This window comes from Atractosteus spatula, chromosome 8, assembly GCF_055471065.1.
Source record: "Atractosteus spatula isolate fAtrSpa1 chromosome 8, fAtrSpa1.hap1, whole genome shotgun sequence".
Classification (NCBI taxonomy): Eukaryota; Metazoa; Chordata; class Actinopteri; order Semionotiformes; family Lepisosteidae; genus Atractosteus; species Atractosteus spatula.
The window spans coordinates 46,671,307-46,691,532 of record NC_142713.1 but is presented as its reverse complement, the minus strand read 5'-3'; the positions used below and the strand labels follow the sequence as shown (position 1 = coordinate 46,691,532).

Sequence of the window (20,226 nt, the reverse complement as noted above, 5' to 3'; positions counted from 1 at the left end):
CTTCCCCATGAATGTCTCCTAAAAACAAGATCGTTGCAGGCTTCAGTTGAATTAGCACCGGTATTTTTTGTCAAACAAAATGCAAAAAGACGGCAGAATTCACTCAAGAAAGAAAAACGTTCTTCTGTCTCATTGATGACTGTGTCCAGTAAGCAATTGAAAAAGTTCACTTTTGGAAGCAACGTGCCAATGACCAATTGCAAATCATCCGAACAGACATGTTTTCCAATATATCATTGTGTTTTATTTACTAATATTGCTATTGGATAATACACCGCGTTCCCCACCCCTGACATACGAGCTCCCGTTCATTTATTTTACGGGTGGTCTTTTCTACCAAAAAAAAGCTGTCATTTTAATTATGTTAGCAACAGGCCCCCCTTAGATCTGGCCCCGGGTGCAGTTGCACCCATTGCACCCCACCTGTAGCGCTGGCCCTGATTATATAGCATTTTCTTTCTCAAAGCGCTTTACAGGTAATGGGGACTCCCCTCCACCACCAATGTGCAGCATCCACCTGGATGATGCGACGGCAGCCATAGTGCGCCAGAACGCTCACCACACATCAGCTATCAGTGGGGAGGAGAGCAGAGTGATGAAGTCAGTTCATAGATGGGGGTTATTAGGAGGCTGTGAATGGCCGGGACACATGAGTTAACACCAAATCTCTCATTTGGAGAAACACTCTGGGATTTTAAATGACCCCAGAGAGTCAGGACCTTGGCTTTACATTTCATCTGAAGAACGGCACCTTTTTACAGTGCAGTGTCTCCATCGGCATACTAGGGGTTTAAAAGCCACTCAGACTGCGGGGTGAGTGCCCCCTACTGGCCCCAATAACACCTCTTCCAGCAGCAACCTTTAGAGATAAGATAAGATCACTTTATTAGCCATATACAATTTCTTACATTAGGAATTTGTCTTTTCGCATACCCCAGCTTGCTCTCCATGAGACACACAGACGGGGAGAGAAGCTGGGGGTCAGAGCGCAGGGTCAGCCTTAGCCACAGTGCCACTGCTCCACCCATGGCTTTCCTAGATCTCCTATTGAGGTACTGGCCAGGCTCACAGCTGCTTAGCTTCAGTGGGTTGCCAGTTATGAGTTTCATAGTGATATAGTTGCTCGTATATAATACTTTCTCCTCATACACTTTGAATAAGCATCTGGAAATATGCTTTTGTGGACCTGTTGGGCCAGCAGTAGTGGGCAAACACCAGTCCTCACCGGTCATGGGATATTCTGATTTTTATTCCACTTGAGATTTCTGGTAGTTAATTGGACCCGTTTTTTCTTAAACCGAGTAAGTTATGTGTTAATTTAAAAATAAGGTACAGTACAGACATGTACTGCCTTGGCTGAAGTTACGATGATCTAGAACACAATGTCTCACTGTTTCATACAGAAAGAGTTTTTACCATTACTTCATTAAGACCCTTATGATGACAGCATGACACAAACCACAACAAAAAGCCACAGAACAAAAATTAAACACCAAAGCTCACTTTATAATGGTTCAGCAGTACGTCACATTAAAGGTACACAAAGTTTTTCTTATAGCTACAGAAGAATCATTATCGTGCAACCAGTTTAATTTTAATGGTCGAAAAACGTTTAAATGCAAAAAGCTCACAGAAAATTCAGACTTTTAACCACAGGTTGGTGAAAGAGTACGCACACGCTATAAAACATGAAAAACTGCGGGATCTACAAAAATAAAATAGGGACGACGGGGGTTGGCTGGCTTTCAAATACTATGAGACAGATGTAAAAGAAGGCGTTTCCACATTTTTATTCCACAATAAAAAAAATATGTTCAGAATTTGCAGTATTTCAAATAATTCCAGTCGGGAGGGAAAATGTTAAATCGTGACGTTGTAGACGCCCTGCCTCCATTGCACGGCCTCGGCGCCAGTGCGCATGCTCGTTAGCAGGCGGCGAAACGTTTGCGCTGTGAGAGGTCACGAACTCTGACCCTCCCTGGAGCTGCAGCTACCAGCAGAAACATACATTTTTATTTTAACATTCTCGGATACAGAAAACGAAACAGCCACACTGGGTAAGATTTTCATTTTTATAAACCGCAAATAAAATAGTGGACTACCTAAAATGCAGCAAAAAGGGAAATCTGTTTTCAAAAGGTAAAAGTGCATTAACTATAAGGGCAGATACATACATAACGACAGCGGAACTGCTCAAAAGGATGTTCTCAGATTTTTGCAAGAAAAAAAACGAGGTCTTAGATTTCTTTTGACGTATACTTCGCATCTTATGCTTCGGTAAAGTTGCACCCCGTCAAGGGTAAACATCGGCAATATTTGGTGTGGTTATACGGGTTTGCCATTTCCTTATTTTGTAACTAGCGGCTCCTGACTCGAAAATGAAATGAAATGTCCTTTTTTAAAAACAAGCAAGTACAGATTAAAATAAAGTCCAGATTCAAACGAATCGCATTACGGATTCTATTTGATTTTTTTGTCTAATTGGAGTTGGATGAAGGTTGTGGACTGGCGCCACATCCGAACCCATTACCTCCTGCACGAGCTGCTTTGCCTCTGAACCGACGGAACGGCAACATGCTTTAACCCTTCAATGTTGACCTTTCACCCACAGGAAAAAAAAGATGTTTCTTCCTCCATTTTGAATTTAAATAATTTTGTTTACCTACGTTAAAGCAACGCCTGATTGCATCAAATAGCCTTCTGATGCAACTTTTTAAATTTACAAACATGGAGGTTGTCTGGTGCGCCTTTTGTTTTCCCTCCGTCTCACGAGTTCTCTTTGCAAGACGGCTGTCGGCCAGCAGCCCCGCAACTACAACATGATACGAATGGCGTAAAGTGTTTAGTTATTGTGCCGTAATTCGGCTTTTACAGGTTGTGGTTCATAAGAAGAAACGTGCAAATTAGAACGTAGAAGTTAGGAGTCCGCAAGCCGGAGAAATGTCGGTCCTGGCCTACATCCTGTATCCCAAATCATTCTAGGAGTTCACCCTTAAGACGTTTTATCGTAGCCAGTTTTTCACTCCCTTTAAAATACAAAAAATAGACACTCCTGGGTTGTATAAGAAATATATTAGTGTGTTTTAATGGCACGGACTCTATGCAGCCATAGACAAGTGTTTGTAATCGCTTGTGTCTGGTGACTCAGTGCTTCTGCCACCTAGAACATACTTTTTTTTTTCAAGTGACAAAAAAATATGGAAATTGGCAAAAATGTCCAAGGAAAGAAATAACTGAAGTGAAAATATTGTAGAAATAATTTGGAAATTCTAAATATGACAAGGATTTTAAGATGCAGAACTGTTCAGTGCCGGCTCTTACAAGTAGCAAGTGAAATTGATCGGTGTTGTACTGCTGCCGGCGCGCGAACTACTAAGACCAAAGCTGTCATTTTTTAAACTTTTTTTTTTATATAACCAAGGCTGTTGTTCTGTCCTCCGCTGTTTTTCCTGGGCATCAGTTAACTAGCAAAACTCATTAAAATACCGTAACGGAACCTTTAGGGTAATGGGAGCTGTGTTCAAAAGGTGCTGTCCAGTGAGGTTTCTAGGTCACATTTAAATCTCCACCCTCTTAAGAGCAAGGGAAGACTTGGGGATTTTTAATGACCACAGAGAGTCAGGATCTCGGTTTTACGTCTCACCCGAAGGACGGCGCTTGTTTACAGTATAGTGTCCCCGTCACTATACTGGGGCATTAGGACCCACATGGACCGCAGGGTGAGTGCCCCCTGCTGGCCCCACTAACACCTCTTCCAGCAGCAACCTTAGTTTTTCCCAGGAGATCTCCCATCCAGGTACTGACCAGGCAACACACCTGCTTAGCTTCAGTGGGTTGCCAGTTGTGAGTTGTAGAGTGATATGGCTGCTGGCTTCACTCCAGATTTCACTGGAATGCAGCAGGCTTTGCCAAATTCTGGTCCTGGGGAACCACACACACAACAGCTGAGGTCTTTACTGAAATGAATCCTTAACTGATCCAACAGGTTGCTTGGTTAGAACCTTTGCAAGTTTTTTTCTCCACTACGAGGCTGGAGATGTTATGTTCTGAAATGCCTAAGAAACACACTGGATCCAGCAGAATCAGTTTTTCCCAGGAGGTCTCCCATCCAGGTAATGGCCAGGCTGCTGAGCTTCAGTGGGTTGCAGGGTGATATGGCTGCTTGCTGACATACAAACTCCATTCAAATAGTACCATGGGAATTGAACCTAGGGCCGGCCCCACTGCTGCACAGCAGCAATGCTAACCACTGCGCCACCATGCTGCCATGTTGTTATATCTGTGGGCGAAATCTATTTCTCACAAGTATCTGACTACTTTATCCCCACTCTCTTCCCGCTTCTGTGATGGGTAATTTAACCTAATGGGTTTCCAGTAACATTAAAGGACATTAACGTAAATTCATTTATATACTACGAAAGTATAAGGCCCACATGTGCTTAATGGAACACTACAAAGTAGTATTTCAGAAAAAGTAAATTTATGTTCCGCGTTGAAAGGAGAAGAAACAAGACGCAACATTTCAGCTGTGGAGTCTTCTTCAGGTGCGAAGTAGTCACCTGCAGAAGGCTCCACAGCCGAAACGTTGCGTCTCTTTTCTTTTCCTATTCGGTATATAATAAATCTTTATCTGTTCCTTTGGAGCCTATGCATGCTGACACACCTACTCAAAGTAGTATGTATGCTGGTACATATGAGATACAAACCTAATCAAAGCTTCTCTGTTAAAGTGATTTACATGATGTATTTCTACTTATATTTGAAACATATACAGATTATTTTAATATGGTGGTAGTTAGCATTACTAGTGTTACATTGCAGGTCTGTAAAATCTGTTTAGCTATACCTTGTCCTTATGAGTGACGTACCAGTTGCTGAAAATGACTGTTTCAAGCTGCACTCCCAAACAGGCAATCCACTTTGTTAAATATATTGTGGTATTTCATTCTACTGACATTATGAAATTTGGCACTGGACAGTGATTTATTTTTCTCTGAAACTCTTTTTCCATTTATGTACTTGGGGAAAATGTCAAAGCGCCTAATGTTGCAAACGACACCACAGCCGCAGTTTTGCAATAATAAACCTTTGCTTTACCAGACTATTAGGAGGGGAGGGGTGTCCAGTACTGCCAGCTGTCTGTTAAATTACCAGTGAGATAGCCCAAAAAACTTGTTTATGACAAAAATGTGTATATATATACTGTATAAATATCTTCTGTGTCATGTTTCAGTTTAACTGCATCTCGTTGTCTTTCATCTTGCGAATATCTGAAATGCTTTGCTTTTTGCTATATTCCACCAGCATGTGAGCCTCGGGCATGCTAGATTCTAATTTTTCAATTAACTCATTAAAATTTTTCAGTTATACACAGATTAACTCTATTGTTCTCACTACCCCGTGCAAGATGATGAATCGCACACATAAACAGGGAAACAAAGAGTAGTGTCCCTTTTGCAAACAAAACTCACCATTAACACATTTTGTCCATTAAATTTGCAGTTTCTTAAAGCAAGGGTTTACTGTATTGTTAATCCCAGCAAAGGGCCCTTCACATACTGCATACTTCAAAAACTGTCCCTGTTTGCGTTTGGGCCATACACAAAGGATAAAAGCCTACAGAACATTCTGTTTAACCATTTCTTAATTCCCTGTTGTATTTGCAGTAGCCTTTGTCAAAAAGTAGATCGAAACAATCAAACATTTTGAATAAATATTTACACAATAAATGATTTGTTTTCTTTATAATGGCTTTCGATGGATACAATTATTATTGATGGATGTCTGGAATTGTCTAAATCAGTGGTTCTCAATCCTGGTGCTGAAGTACACTTGTGGCTGGTTTAGACTTTTTATGGATTCAGTTTTGTGGTTTCAAAAATACCGTAAAGTACATTATTTCCAACAATTTCATCTCATAGAACTTTATGCAAGTCTCTCCTCAACTTGCAAATTTTCTCCCTTATTTCTGAATAAACATCCCTTGGTAGGTACTTAATTGATGACAATCAAACACAAATTGGATACTATATCACACAACTCCTACAATGCGTCTGTGTTTCTCATTCGGCTTAAATGCAATTAGTTATTTTTCAGTGAGCACACCTGAATGAGAGCAGTGGTGAAATTCACTCATCAGCACAGGGTTTGTCCAGATTACAAATCTCATCTTTTTAAGAGCTAAAAGCAATTTAAAAAAAAGGACTCAGACATTTTAAATAAATTAGCCTGTGTGTAAGAACCACAAGACAGAGGGATATCCAAAGACCAAAATAGAGAACTGCAGTACAAGAGAGATTTTGAAACATAGCCCAGAGTGCAGAAAAAAAGCCTAAACGAGCAGTAGGAGAAATTACTGATAGCAGTAAGCCCTGTTGATTAAGGACCCTGTTGAACCAAAAACCACCAGACCCGGCAGGACTCCAGGCCTGAGAACCCCTAGTCAAAATGACTAATGTTGCTGATCTGGCACCTGACAAGGTGCAACAAAAACAGCTTAAGAGATTTTCCTGACCGGTCACTTCATTAAACATGCTACACAAATGCCATTCAGAATTTGGGGTACAAAACAAAATTGCCTTTCTTCACCTTTTCCCTCAGCCTGTGTTATTTTGATTACCTGCTACTAATAATAAGAAACAGGGTTTCTGAAAGTATAGAAACACCTTACCATTTTTGGAAAGCTACTCACTCTTCAGGGCTCCAATGAAAGTGCCGGATACAAATAAAAGATCACTTTTTTTTTATGTGTGTCCGTTTTGACTTTGACGGCTTAAGCAGGTGAACTCTTTTTATTTACTAATTTAGAAATCACCCAAATCAAAAAGCTCTCAGGCACCAAAGGTGGCATCTCCCCTCTTTTAACCAAACTTATTTGCTTTGTGAACGTATCAGATTTTTATATTAATTCCCATTTGTTTACACATTATAACACAAAAACTGCAGAACTCTGACTGTATCAGTTAAGGAATGTGCAATAGCCTTGGTTCAGGCTGTGTGGTTCGGGTTTATATGAATATTTAAGTAAGGTGTACTAATAAAATGTTTGCACAGGTATTTCCATCCCATGGAGTTAATAACCAAGGGCTTGTAAAAGGACGACAAACAATGGACAGCACAGCACAGAGAATACAGCTTGTTCCAGCAGAAGGTGGTGTGGCACTGGCTCATCGTATACAGGTAGCATTATTATGTATTATTCTTCACACATAATTAAGGTAGCAGCAGCGTGGCATTTCTTTATCTTTTCTATACTAATGATTTTAATTCTTTTCTCCTACATATTCCTTACGCACAAACAACTGTAGAAGGCATAATGTAATTTTAAAGTGTATTGATCTGATCCTTGTGTTTAGCTGCTCTGTGCATGAGAATTCCTTTCATTGTCAGTTATGGCGTCAGGTTTTTACGTTCGTGTTAAAAGAAACATTCTGAACTTGGAATGTTTGTCATTGATATTTTTGACTAATTAAATTTGACCAACATTTGTTCGTCCCATATGAAATGTTGCTTTTTAAAAAATTTGTATTCTTTTTTTATTGTTTATTAATTTGCATGTTTTTTTTTTAAATTAATGGAGGTTGTTGGCTGGGAAGCACAATTTCAGAATAAATAACGTCTTTGTTTTGCAGATTGTCACAGACCAGCAGACAGGGCAGAAGATTCAGATCGTCACGGCACTTGACCAGGCCTCCGCAGGGAAGCAGTATATCTTAACGAATGCTGATGGCTCCACACCGGGCAAAGTTATCTTAGCTAGGCAGGAGCACTCTCAAGGAAAAGTCATCTTGGCGACTCCGGATGGGACTGGTGTCAACCAGGTGCTGTTCACTTCACCGGACTTGTCTACACAGCAGATCCAGGTATGATGTTCAGTGATCACTCACAGAATATCCATTCATTCTTCCTCTTCTCTCTTTGTATATTACCTGGAGCAGTGGTTCCCAACCCCAGTCTCGATGACTCTCACACCTGTTGCTTTTTGTTCCAGCCGAGCCCTCAGCTACACAATCAGACCCTTCATTCATTTAATAATAAGATTAATCTGAATTCTTTATTTCCAGCTCTTAAACATATTAGAGCTGTAACGGTTGCATTTTGTAAGTGAAATACAATCCTAAACTTGTGACTAGAAACGCAGATATTAAATATTAAATTGACGCCGACTTCTTAAGTCAAGTAAGACTTCAGTTATCTAATTAAGGTGGGATTTTGTGAAAACTAGCAGGCTTGTGGGTCACCAGATTGGGAACCACTGACCTAAAGGGTGACTGAATTAAAAGGTACAAATGTAGCTGTTTTCAAGAACTCTTAATAGTGAGATAAGTAATCTGTTTATTGCTCACATAAGGTTAAGAATTTGGATTGTAAATCCGTGAAATTTTGCTTTTGAAATCCATGTTTCTAGACTATTAGCTCTTTGTAGAAAGGTTAAGATGAGGTCTGGCCTAAGCCCTGAAGATGTGTTATAAAAGCTTCTTTTTATATACATGGGCATTGAGGAGAACTTTACATGACCAATTTTATAGATGCATTTAAGGACAAGAATTTGGAAGCTGAAAGAAACATTAATTTCCTAAGTTTGCAGTGCTTTTAGAGGATTGCACTGCAAGACCGGGGTGGGTATCTGAAGTTGACTTTTGCTTGCATTTTAAAATAGTTTTTTGTCTTTGAAACTGTTAGCTATGTGCTTTTGTCTACTTTTTTTCTCCCTATTCAAAAATATAAAATAATTAACATAAAAGAGCTGAGCTTGGGGAATCTGTTTTTGTAATGAACAGGCTTCCAATGATTCAAAATTAGTATGTTCTGCTTGTGTTAAAAAATTAAAGGATCGGGTTTAACCTGTAGAAATTTCAGTGAACCATAACTGTATGTATTGAAACTGTATGGGATGTACAGTACAAAAAAGTATATGGATTCTTAGGCTTCAAAGTTCAGAGATTTTGATAGTTATTACCCTCTTTTTTATCCTCCATGAATGCACATTGTCCTTTTAAAAGTTTCTTGTTTATTAGTGGCACTTTCTGATGTTGTTTTTTGGTTCCAGATTGTGACAGACACCGGGACAGTGGATCAAAGCTCTTCCAAGCCAATAGTTGAATACTGTGTGGTTTGTGGTGACAAGGCCTCAGGTACAGTTTAAAGCTTTAACAGCTTCGGTTACTACCACTGGGATAGAACGTTACAGTCGTCATCCTTCTTTTATTTACCACCTCTCATCGTACATCATTTCAGAGGGCTTTGGAATAAAACAAGAGAGACACCCATCCACTTTCTAGTGATGGTTTACGGTAGTATTTGATGATTCTGACTGGTTTTCAAGATTTCCACTGCCTTGGAATAACAAAGCAGAAAGTGTTAACAGTCTTAGCCTGAAAACGACATGTAGTGTTTTATGCTGATCGCTTTGATTGGCTAGTACTGAAGATGAACTGTTACTATTAGTTTCTGTACTACTTATCGTTAGTTTTTGTATCGCGTTGGGCTGATGGCCTGGCTGTTGTGGCTCCCTCCCAGGGCGACACTACGGGGCGGTGAGCTGTGAGGGCTGCAAGGGCTTCTTCAAGAGGAGCATCCGGAAGAACCTGGTGTACACCTGCAGGGGGACCAGGGAGTGCGTCATCAACAAGCACCACCGCAACCGCTGCCAGTACTGCCGCCTGCAGCGCTGCATCGCCTTCGGCATGAAGCAGGACTGTAAGGCCGCCTCTCAGCTCCCTGCTGCTTTCACGTTCTGCCAGGTTCACGCAGGCAGTTTTACAAGGAAAAGTCAGTCATTTCAGACCCTGCTAGCTGCAAAAACTAGGAGGAAATGGGTTGACGAATCACCTTTTGATTATACTTCTTTCTGAGTCTGTACATTTTGTCGTGTTCCCTGCCTTTGTATTTTAAGACACCTACCTAATATAAAAGTGTGTAGATTTTGGAGAATGTTCTGGAAGAAAAGGTACTATCTTATCTACATAATGATGTCAACTGTGTGTCGCATAAGCTGCCGTAATTCAATAAAGCAGCACCCTATTCAAAGACAAGCAAGAAAGAGCCGGCTGGTCATGTGCCTGTGTGGGAATCTGTTTTGCGGAAGTGACCGCTGTCAGCGTCGTCGTCAGTTAGTCACTAGCTCCCGGACTGGCCTCCTCTGGTACGTAACTGATCTCGTGTTCATGGCAGGTGGAGTGCGTAGTGGAGTCCGATTGCCTGTCCATAGAGTGGGAAGTAAAATGGAGCTGCCTTTGTAGTCCGTGAAGCAGCCAGGAAACCAGTGAATGAGGGTTGCAACCTGAGACGGAGTCTGTTGTGTCACCAACTTCCCAACTGGCAGCTGTTACAGCACCAAATACCTCTTGAGAAGCTTTGGGAATTTTCTGGAATGTGCTATCCCTGCACTTTCCTCAAGCTGGTGTAGGATTAAATGCTTTAAGGCTTTATACAATGAGCACACCACTGATCCTGAGAAGGTGGTTTAGGGTCCCGCTTTATTGAATTATGGCAGCTTATGTGACACACAGCTGACATCATTATGTAGTATCTGGTCTTCCAGAATATTCTTCAAAATATACATACTTTTCAATAATACTAATGTAGTTTTTGTTAAACCATTTTTATATACAATCGCTTGTTTTTCATTGATTTTGAATTATGGGGGAAAATGATCGTTAATTAAACTTATTTGCATGAAATGGAATTGTGACTGCGGTATAATGCTGAGTTGCCTCAGACATTTGGATTACAGCCCTTTTCTGTGTGCTGTACCTCTTTACTTCTAGCTGTGCAGTGTGAACGGAAGCCTGTGGAAGTTTCCAGAGAAAAGTCTGTGAACTGCGCTGCCTCCACTGAAAAGATTTACATCAGGAAGAATCTCTGCAGTCCCCTGGCTGCTACACCCACGTTTGTAACAGACAAGGAGACTGCAAGGTACATGGATGCTATTTATAAAGTCAGCAAGTTCTTGTTGTGCAGTAGTTTTCTTAAACCTTTGTTTAAATCGGTTTCATTCTTAAAAAAATAGGTCTGCAAGTTTGCTGGAGTCGGGAATGCTTCTGAATATTCAACAGCCCTTCACAAAGGCTGACAGCACTGAGATGATGACATCCCCTGATAAGGTAGTAATTCTCCTTTCTCTCCAGCTCCCACTGGTGCAGTTGTTTCCTGATAGGTCTAAAACAGACTCATTTTTGTTCAAATGGTTATTTCTTTCATAAAAATTACAGTTGTCAACATGTAATTAATACATTTTATAAGTGATTAATCTACTAAAGTATAAGTCTTTTTCATGCTTTTATAAATAATACACTGTAACCTGGAAATATAGTTTCTGAGATTGAGTCAAGTTCCAGAAAAAAAATGAACATGAAGCCTTAACCGCTTTGGACAGTCCTGCTCTGTCCAAAGAAGAGTATCAGTTCCAAAGGATTGAGAAAGTTGGCAACTGTCAAATACAATCCAGAAAATAAAAGTGGAAACTACATGGAAGTAAATTTAAGACTAAAACCAAGTTGCGCTTTTAATACACAAAGGCCTGTGGGAGCCTGGCTCAAGCCACCAGGCCATGTTGTTCAATCTGATACCCTTTCTTCTTTCAAGAAACATCTAAATGGACCAAATGGCCACCTCTGGTTTGTAACCTTTCTTAGGTTCTCATATGTGAGTTTTGGCTCCATTACCTACTGGTAGTCTAACAAGCAATTTCTTGTCAGCAGTGCTGAATGCTTTGTAGCCTGATATGTTAAGATCCCAAAAACTTAGCAAGGCTGGAACTGGCCAGTACTGGGATTAGAAATAATGGGATAACAAGGATTGCAAAGAATAACAAAGTTGCTCCTGGAAGTGGTATTAGTGGACTGCTAGATGATACTCTTCCCTGTGTTAGAATTTCCAAATCAATGCCCGAGTTCGCTGACTGGACACACATCTGTAGGAGGTGCCATTGTTTCAATGAGTCGTTAAACCAAGGCCTTGGGGACTTGGTCTTTAAAGATACCATGGCTCTTTTCAAAAGAGTAGGGGGTTAGCTGTTGCTAGTGGCGTGACTAAATTCCATTTTGGTCTCATACATCTGGCCTTAATGAAGTTCCTGGTGAGGTATTTTTTCACTTCAGCACCTGATCTTCCACATAGTGGGACTAATGGTGTTTAATGGCCACTGTTCTCCACTGGTGGATGGAGTGGGTGCCTTCTTTTATGGAACCTTTGGCATGAAAGGCGCCATATCAAAGCGTTGAATTATTATTATGATGTATTAGTATTTATTGTGCTTTCTTGCAGAGTGACCTGTGTCAAGGTGATTTGAGCACCCTTGCTAATGTGGTGACATCACTTGCCCATCTCAGCAAAACAAAAGAGATGAGTGACAGTAACACAGACCTGTCAGTGATAGAGACACTAAGTAATGGAGATAATTCAATGACTGAAATTCAGACAGAAGAACAATCCAATGATATTACAAGGTTTGTCTTTTATTCCTCAACGTAATTATAAAGTAAAATGGGCATGTGTTATTACGGCAGTGAAGAGTTTATCCTCTTATCGCTAACTTATTGCAATGCTGACCACTACTGCACCGCCCTGCCCCCTCAGTAGCATTTTTCACAAATTTTGTTTTACTGATATGTTTATTTTTAATGCATGATTATTATTTTTGTTGTTGTGAAGCTTATGCTCTTCATCCTTTTTAGACTTTTTGCAAATGCCAATACCACAACAGTGCAAACCTCTTTGCAGTTGGCTTCACTTTTCTATAAATTTTATTTTAATATCGAAAGATGTGCCTACAGGTTTACTTGTAAGCTGTTATCCCTGTGTATACCATTATGTAACTGAAAGTATGACTTTACCTTATTTAAAATATGTATTTGACCTAAAAGGAGGTGTTATTTTCTCCTGGCTACAGAGCATTTGATACACTAGCAAAGGCCCTGAATCCAGGAGATCACCCTCAGGGGGAGCACATAGAGACGAGTATGCACCTGGTGTCAGGAGACCAGTCGGGGAGTGTGGTTGAAATAAATGGCCCTCTCTTATCTGATGTTCACGTGGCTTTCAAGGTAAATGTAATTGCTGTGATGTCTACAATATTTTTGTGAAACTAATGATTTTGTCAGAATGATGCAAACCGCACGTTTCTGTACCTTTCCCCCTCTAGCTTACCATGCCTTTACCCATGCCGGAGTACCTCAATGTGAATTATATCTGTGAGTCTGCTTCAAGGCTGCTGTTCCTCTCCATGCACTGGGCTCGCTCCATTCCTGCGTTCCAGGCACTGGGGTGAGTCACTCTCCTTTAGAAATGCTCTCATTTACACAAGCTGAATTTTGACATCACTTATGGTACTCCATAGAACTTTCTGAAAATTGCTTAAGTCTCCAAAAAAGCAGGGTGTTCAACATCACCTTCTCTATTTTCAATGATTTTCTCTGTAATCTGAGCTTGATTGAATATTTTCGGAATTCGGATTTTGACACCACAATCTGTAAATAAATAGACTGGGTTAATAGTGTTTCTCATGACTTTTATAATCTTCCTTCTTCCTACTACTAATCTTCCTACTAAAGTAAACAATTCTATGAGAGGAGAAAGGTGACACAGTTATTGCATCTAAAAGTGTTATGTTGATTTCCTGTGAAACAAAAAAAATCGATTAATGTTCCATCTGTTTCTTCCCATGTGCAAATGCAAGTAAATGGCATTTTCCCATTTTGCTCACTAAAGTCAGTCTACTTATCAGTTAGGAAAAAAGAAAAACACATTTTGCTCTTCTCTGATTACCATTGCATTTTTTGAAAACTAAAAATGAAATAACAGCATTTTCTGTGTGTTGTTGTTGTTGTCCACAGACAGGACAGTGACATAAATCTGATGAAGGCTTGCTGGAATGAGCTCTTTGCTCTTGGCCTAGCACAGTGTTCACAGGTGATGAATGTGGCCACAATTTTAACTGCTATTATCAACCATCTCCAGAACAGTTTACAGGAAGGTGAGTGGTTTTGAGTGTGAATCACTTCAAAAGTTTTTTAAACACGTTTTGAGGAAGTGCATTCATTTGCTATATAACCAAAGTCTGACATATCGATTTTAACTCAAGCTGTAAAGAACGCATTGCACATTACATACCAGGAGAATTTATTTAAACTGTAAAAAACCAGCCCAGCATTTAAGAGCACTCCACAGTCTAACGCTCAATTCACTGTGCAGTGTAAAACACGGTAGCATTTGTAAAGTATGTAGGAGAACGCCAAGGCTGAATATTATGTGCCTGTCCCCTGTCACCTGATGCTTTTACCAGAAAGACTAAAATAAATTCTACCAAATCCAATGTTAGGAAAATGTTTTATTTATTAATGAGTAGCAAGACAAATGTTGCCCATTGAAGAAAAAGAAGACAGGTATTTTTTTTTTAATTATTATTTTAATAATGTGAGAGAGGGCAAGAGTGGGATGGTGGGGAGGGGTGTCAGAGGAGTGACTTTGGGAAGGTAATTAATGCTTTCTAAGCAAATGAAAATGTCTTTGATAACTTGAGGGAGAAAGGGATTCACATTGGTGTTATGAATGTTTCAGTGGGAAACGAGAATCAGGCACAGGTTTGCGTACGGTTTGTGTACGGTATTCTTCCTCCATGGCGTGAGTCTGTTATGGCATGGGGCTCCTTGCTGCAATATTGAAAGCTTGTATCACATAAAAGTTCAGGAGACAACAATTGCTCATTGAAACAAAGCCCTATAAAATACAATGCCCAAAGAACCGAGAAACATGAATTCTGCATATTCATGTAGGTGTTTAACTGTGAAGTTTCAAAATGGGAACTGTTAAAGATGCATTTCTTTGCTTATCAGGTATTTATCACATGCTGTGTGAGCATGGTGATAATGATATAAAATGATTTCTATGTTTAGAAACATTAACAGTCATTCATCTTGTCTGTTTGCACATGATAAAACATGCTTGTTCTACTCAAACCTTGTCAGAAGAAAACACCTCTTTAAGGTAGTGCTTTTCAGTCAATCAGTCATTGATTTTTTTTTTTCCATTGTGATAATGTTTTGTAGGCAAAATGCAGTTAGCACAATAGATCTGAGTATTGCTATATTCTCAATCTAAACTTTCAAATTACAAGACACGGGGCTGATACATCTTTGCTGGTAAAAGCTTCTTTTCCTGTTTCTCTGCTTTGTAGTTTCTCACAAACCCCTGTTTCTCTTTGACAGATAAACTCTCACCGGAAAGGGTGAAGATTGTAATGGATCACATCTGGAGAATGCAAGAGTTCTGTAACAGTATGGAAAAACTGTCTCTTGATGCTTACGAATATGCATATTTAAAAGCAATTGTTCTGTTTAGCCCAGGTAAGAGACTTTTGCTATTGTAATAAATAAGTGTTTTTCTTTCAAAGAAACCAAGAAGTTAAAATTATGCAAACTGAAATCTACCATGATTAGAATATATTCAGTACATATTCTGTGGTGGTAGGGTGTACGTTTTGCAAAGCATCTTGAGACTTGCATGAAGTCAATACTTCACTTCCAATCTCAAATCCAATTTCAATTTCAAATCTTTATGGTGGTATTATTTATTATAATAGTTTCCATTGTGTATAATCAAGTAACCTCAGGCAAGTATAAATAAAAAAGCAATGTGAGTTCCATACATTGGAACTTATAGGGATCTATAGGGCTGTATAAATGCTATTATTATTATTATTATTATTTTATTTTGTTGTTATTAATGATGATAATAATATTAATTAGGCTGACATTCTGTTCAATTTTTCATTACTATTTTTTTTCCTCTTATAAGTTCACCTAACATATCCCATTCATTTGTTTTTGGTAGATCATCCTGGTATAGACAATATATTACAGATTGAAAGGTTCCAGGAAAAAGCATATATGGAACTGCAGGACTATGTCACACAAACATACCCAGAAGACACTTACAGGTGAGTTGTTTTAGCACTGGTGCCTGTTATTAAGAATAAAAAAGAAGAAACAAAACTACATTTTAAAAAGTACTGTATTCATTACTATTACCATTTGAATGATCTGTTCATGTACAAAAACGTTTTGCTTTGAACTTTTTTGTAAACGGTCCATACTTTTGTCAACTGAGAGTTCATGATAAAATACCTTTATTCAGATCTGCTGAGGATAAGCACAGATTGATCTCTCAACACAAAACAGCACCCCAAACTGAAACCTGTTTTTAAACATTGATGGTAAAGCTATAAATAAGGGTGTGGATTTTCTTTGAGGTATTGTTGTACTTCTGCCTGAAGAAAGAAACATTTCACTGTTTTGTGAGAGAAAATTCTAGTATTGCAGTATAGTAAAAAAAAAGCCTATTTTATATTTGCCTGTTCTGTTTGGTATACTGTTCTGAGTCCCTGAGTTTCTATTTTTATTTTCTTTCACCAAGTAGATAAAACATTCTGGCATTCTGGTCATATTCTCAAACATTATTCAGATTGATGATTTCACTGACGGTACCTAGGTCTTTTTCTGTAAGAATACTGGCCCAGTTCGCACCAGGGTCCTGTAAGTGAGACGCAGAGCTGGTGGAGCAGCTCCAGGGCAGGCTGTTTATCAGTTGGCAAGGCTCTGCCTGTGCTTTTGGATAAATGGCAGCTCTGGCAACCGCTTGGGTGTGTGCAAGCGTAATGGTAATGTCAGTGAGGGCAGTCCCCTTCCTGCAGCCTGTCCTATCTATCTTATTAGGTACTGAAGAGCTAGCAGTGTGTGTAACATGGAATAACTCTTGACAGGTGGCGTGTCTGCAGGCCCATGTTGTCCTCATGCTGCAGAGATCAATTCTTAATTCCATATTGTGTAATAATATAATAAAAAATGTTGATCCCACATCTAAATAAATAGGGAAATGGAATTTGCCAGCTCTGCTACCAAAAATCGTCCAGTTAGGCTTTTTTTATTTCATTATTACTCCAATTGTATTCTGCAATTACAGGTAGAGAGAGGATATAATAAATACAGCCAGGATACACAGTAAAGAAACACCCGTGGTACACATGGAACGTAGCCTCAAGATAGGATGTATGTGGAGGCTGCTCTTTGTACAAATGTACACCGTTAGTGTAATTAATAACATTAATGTCCTGCTTGTAATGATCAATGTTTTTCCGCAGGCTATCAAAGCTACTCCTGAAGCTGCCAGCACTGAGACTGATGAGTGCAGCAATCACAGAAGAGCTGTTCTTTGCTGGCCTCATCGGCAACGTGCAGATTGACAGCATCATCCCCTACATTCTGAAAATGGAGTCCACCGACTACAACAACCAGATTATCACCTCTATAGAGTAAACTGAGCTTGACGAAAAGGCAAAGGCCCTTCATTTTTACAAAAATATACAAATTGTGGGGATACAACTTCTCAGAGATATCAGCAGATTAAGATTTAAGAATTCATATTGGCCTGGATTTTACTTTCAAATGTTTGATTGCCAGTAGCCTGGAGTGTGTGTTTTTTTTTTGTGCAGGTGCATTTTGTATGTGAATAAGTAGAAAGTGTATCGCTGTACGAAGAATATTCTGTTACATTTAAGGTGGTCTCCTTTCTAATTAGTTGGATGTTGGATTTTTTTGTCAAGATTCATTTTTGGATTCTTGTATGCTTGTTTGAGTTTGAGAAAATGTACAGATTACAACCTTATTTCTAAAATCTTTATCCCATCTAAAGGAAATTAGTGCTTAAACTGTAGCTTGCTCTGGATATGACCTGAATGTGGTGCTTTATGTGTGTATATATATAAATATGTATATTAAAAATCAGGGACCATTACTTGTAACCTCCCATTATCTCTGGAAATATATTAATGTACTTAAAAATATTAAATTGATTAAAGGTATTTTCAGACGGTATCGCAAATGCACTTTAAAATCAGTTGCTCTTTTTATAGTGGTATTAATGGGTAGGCAACATATTTTCCATTATGTTTAATGATCATCTGTACATTGTACTGCCTTGTACATCTTTTTAAATTAACAGCTATTTCCACTCAAAGACACTGTATTACACAAGTAAAATTAGTTGTTACTCTTCCAGCACAAGTAGGTATTGGGCAGAAAATGTGTTTTTATTACTCCAGGAAAGACGAGTCAATTATGGAAAAAGGTGTTATTATTTTAAAATGTATTTTGTAACTGATTACAAAAGGTTTTGTCCAGAACTGTTCTTGCACAAGTTGCTGCAGTTCATGTTGGAATGCTTGCTAAGCAGCTCAGTGCTGCCTTTTAAAGGAAGCATTTTCTTTAACGCTTCTTACTGTGTGTTAAGTTATATTGTAGAGCATCTCCACGGACTGACACCCTTTCCATTTTTAAACTCAACATTTTTATTGAAATGTGATAACAGTTTGTGTAGTTTTATTTTTCTTAAAGTGTCCTGCTGCATTGCGCTGCAGTGAAATGACTTATCAGGGCTTTATCCAGTACCCTGCAGTCCGGAAACCTGGCCTAGGTTCTGTGTTTTAGAAAGAGGTGTGCTGTGGTTTTCTGAAGTACTGCATTGCGCCTGCCTATCCTTGCCTTTTGGGATCTTGAAGGCCAGTGGACACCAGAATATATGATAAAAAGTCACTCCCTTACCCCAGTGAGGCCAAATGATGCAAGATGTGTGCCATGTTAATGTTTCAGATCTAGCAAAAAAAGCCAGTTCACCTGCTGTAATAAACATAGTAAATGTTAACTGTATCTTGAAAATTATACTAGAGCAATTAGAAAGTTGGAAAAATACTTGTGTAACCATTGTAAGAAATATCATTTTTTTCACAAGTTTCAAAAGATTTGCATTTAAATACACATTTTTGTTTTCCTGGAAGAAAACGTCTAATGGAATAGAGTTTGGTTAATAGTGGAGTATTCAGTCAGTATAGTGCTTTGGGGGGTTCTGTGTTTATTAAGGATTTCTGACATTGTTAACTGTATTAAAGTAGGTGATTCATGGTTTTTTTTCCTTACATTGTTTTTGTTTATTGTAAAAAGGATAATGTAAACGTTCAATTCCAATTAGATATGTAAATGGAATTTTCTTTGGATTTTTAAAAATATAACAACATCTTTTTTTTCTTATCTGTACTGTAGGCTACATTATTGAAATTATTTTATTTTAGTTTTGTAACCTTAATTTGTCATGTATAACAAAGTCACATTTCGTTCTCATTAAAAAATAGAGGTTATAAGATAAAGTTGGTTTCCAATACTGTATTGAAAATAAATATGCAGGTTGTACTTTGTGGAATGTGTTGAGTATAAAGACCATTAATGATACAATTAGACATTAAATAAGATTTCTTTTTCACTGCACCAGCTTTTTCTGAAAGTAGGCTATTGCAATTTTGTAAGGGGTATTTGGAATTGACTTTATTAAATGTTTTATTAAAAGTGTATTCCAGTGGTGTTTCTGGCAAAGGTCTGCTATTGGAGAGTAGAGTTAAATTAAGGTTTAAATTAATTCACTAACAGAAAGCTGTAACTTGGTACTTTACTTAGGTTTACATAAACATGAATTTTCCTTTGCCTTCACAAATTCTTTTGAAACTGAGAAACTTCTCTTTGCCTACAGGACATACTCATTAGGGTTAACAAACACATTGAACAGAAGAAAAGTTTAAAAAAAGAATATATTAAAAATAACAAAAATGAATTTGATGAATTACAAGAGTTTGGCTTTTACATACATAAAGGCAAAATATTCTGTGACATTTTAAGATTAGCTTCAGCAATGTTGGAATGGAAAAAGAGTATCTAAAATCAGTTTAATCAAAATATCAAATGCAGTGTTTTTTTAGTCTGCACATGGGCTTGTAAACGTTTTCACCTCCTATCACTAACATCAAGTTTTGATCAATTACAAATAATGCATTTTGTTTATCAAAGGAACGTTTTATTCAAAACTGCAAAGATCGAACTGAAAACTGTTTTATGTAAAGAAGGTTGAATGTCAGTAAAACCAGTAAAGAAAAGTTGACGGTTTACTTATTTACCCAAGTACTCAGCCTCTTACATCAGTGGAAGAACTTGGTGGAAACGCTTTTGGCAGCAATCACTGCTGAGTGTTTGGGCAGATCTCTGTTGGCTTTATACAGTGTGGTGGTGCAATGCTTTTCCATTCAGCCTGGCAAAATTGCTCTGTTTTTTACAAGCTCATTGGGGATCATTGATGAACTACACTCTTCAAGTCTCACCATAAAGCTTGTATTAGATTCATGTCAGCATT

The 20,226-nt window shown here is 38.6% G+C and overlaps 1 protein-coding gene across 1 annotated transcript; it reads left to right on the top strand.

The window, feature by feature from the left end:
* Positions 1–1,918: 1,918 nt before the first annotated feature.
* Positions 1,919–19,396, top strand: nr2c1 (nuclear receptor subfamily 2, group C, member 1). The gene is made up of 14 exons (XM_088923960.1): positions 1,919–2,057; positions 7,054–7,179; positions 7,632–7,862; positions 9,050–9,134; positions 9,520–9,699; positions 10,770–10,917; positions 11,012–11,105; positions 12,268–12,449; positions 12,893–13,046; positions 13,145–13,266; positions 13,836–13,975; positions 15,207–15,344; positions 15,832–15,937; positions 17,138–19,396. The coding sequence occupies exons 2-14, from the start codon at positions 7,108–7,110 to the stop codon at positions 17,310–17,312; spliced, it is 1,827 nt and encodes a 608-aa protein (XP_088780086.1). The 5' UTR covers positions 1,919–2,057; positions 7,054–7,107; the 3' UTR covers positions 17,313–19,396.
* Positions 19,397–20,226: the final 830 nt, after the last annotated feature.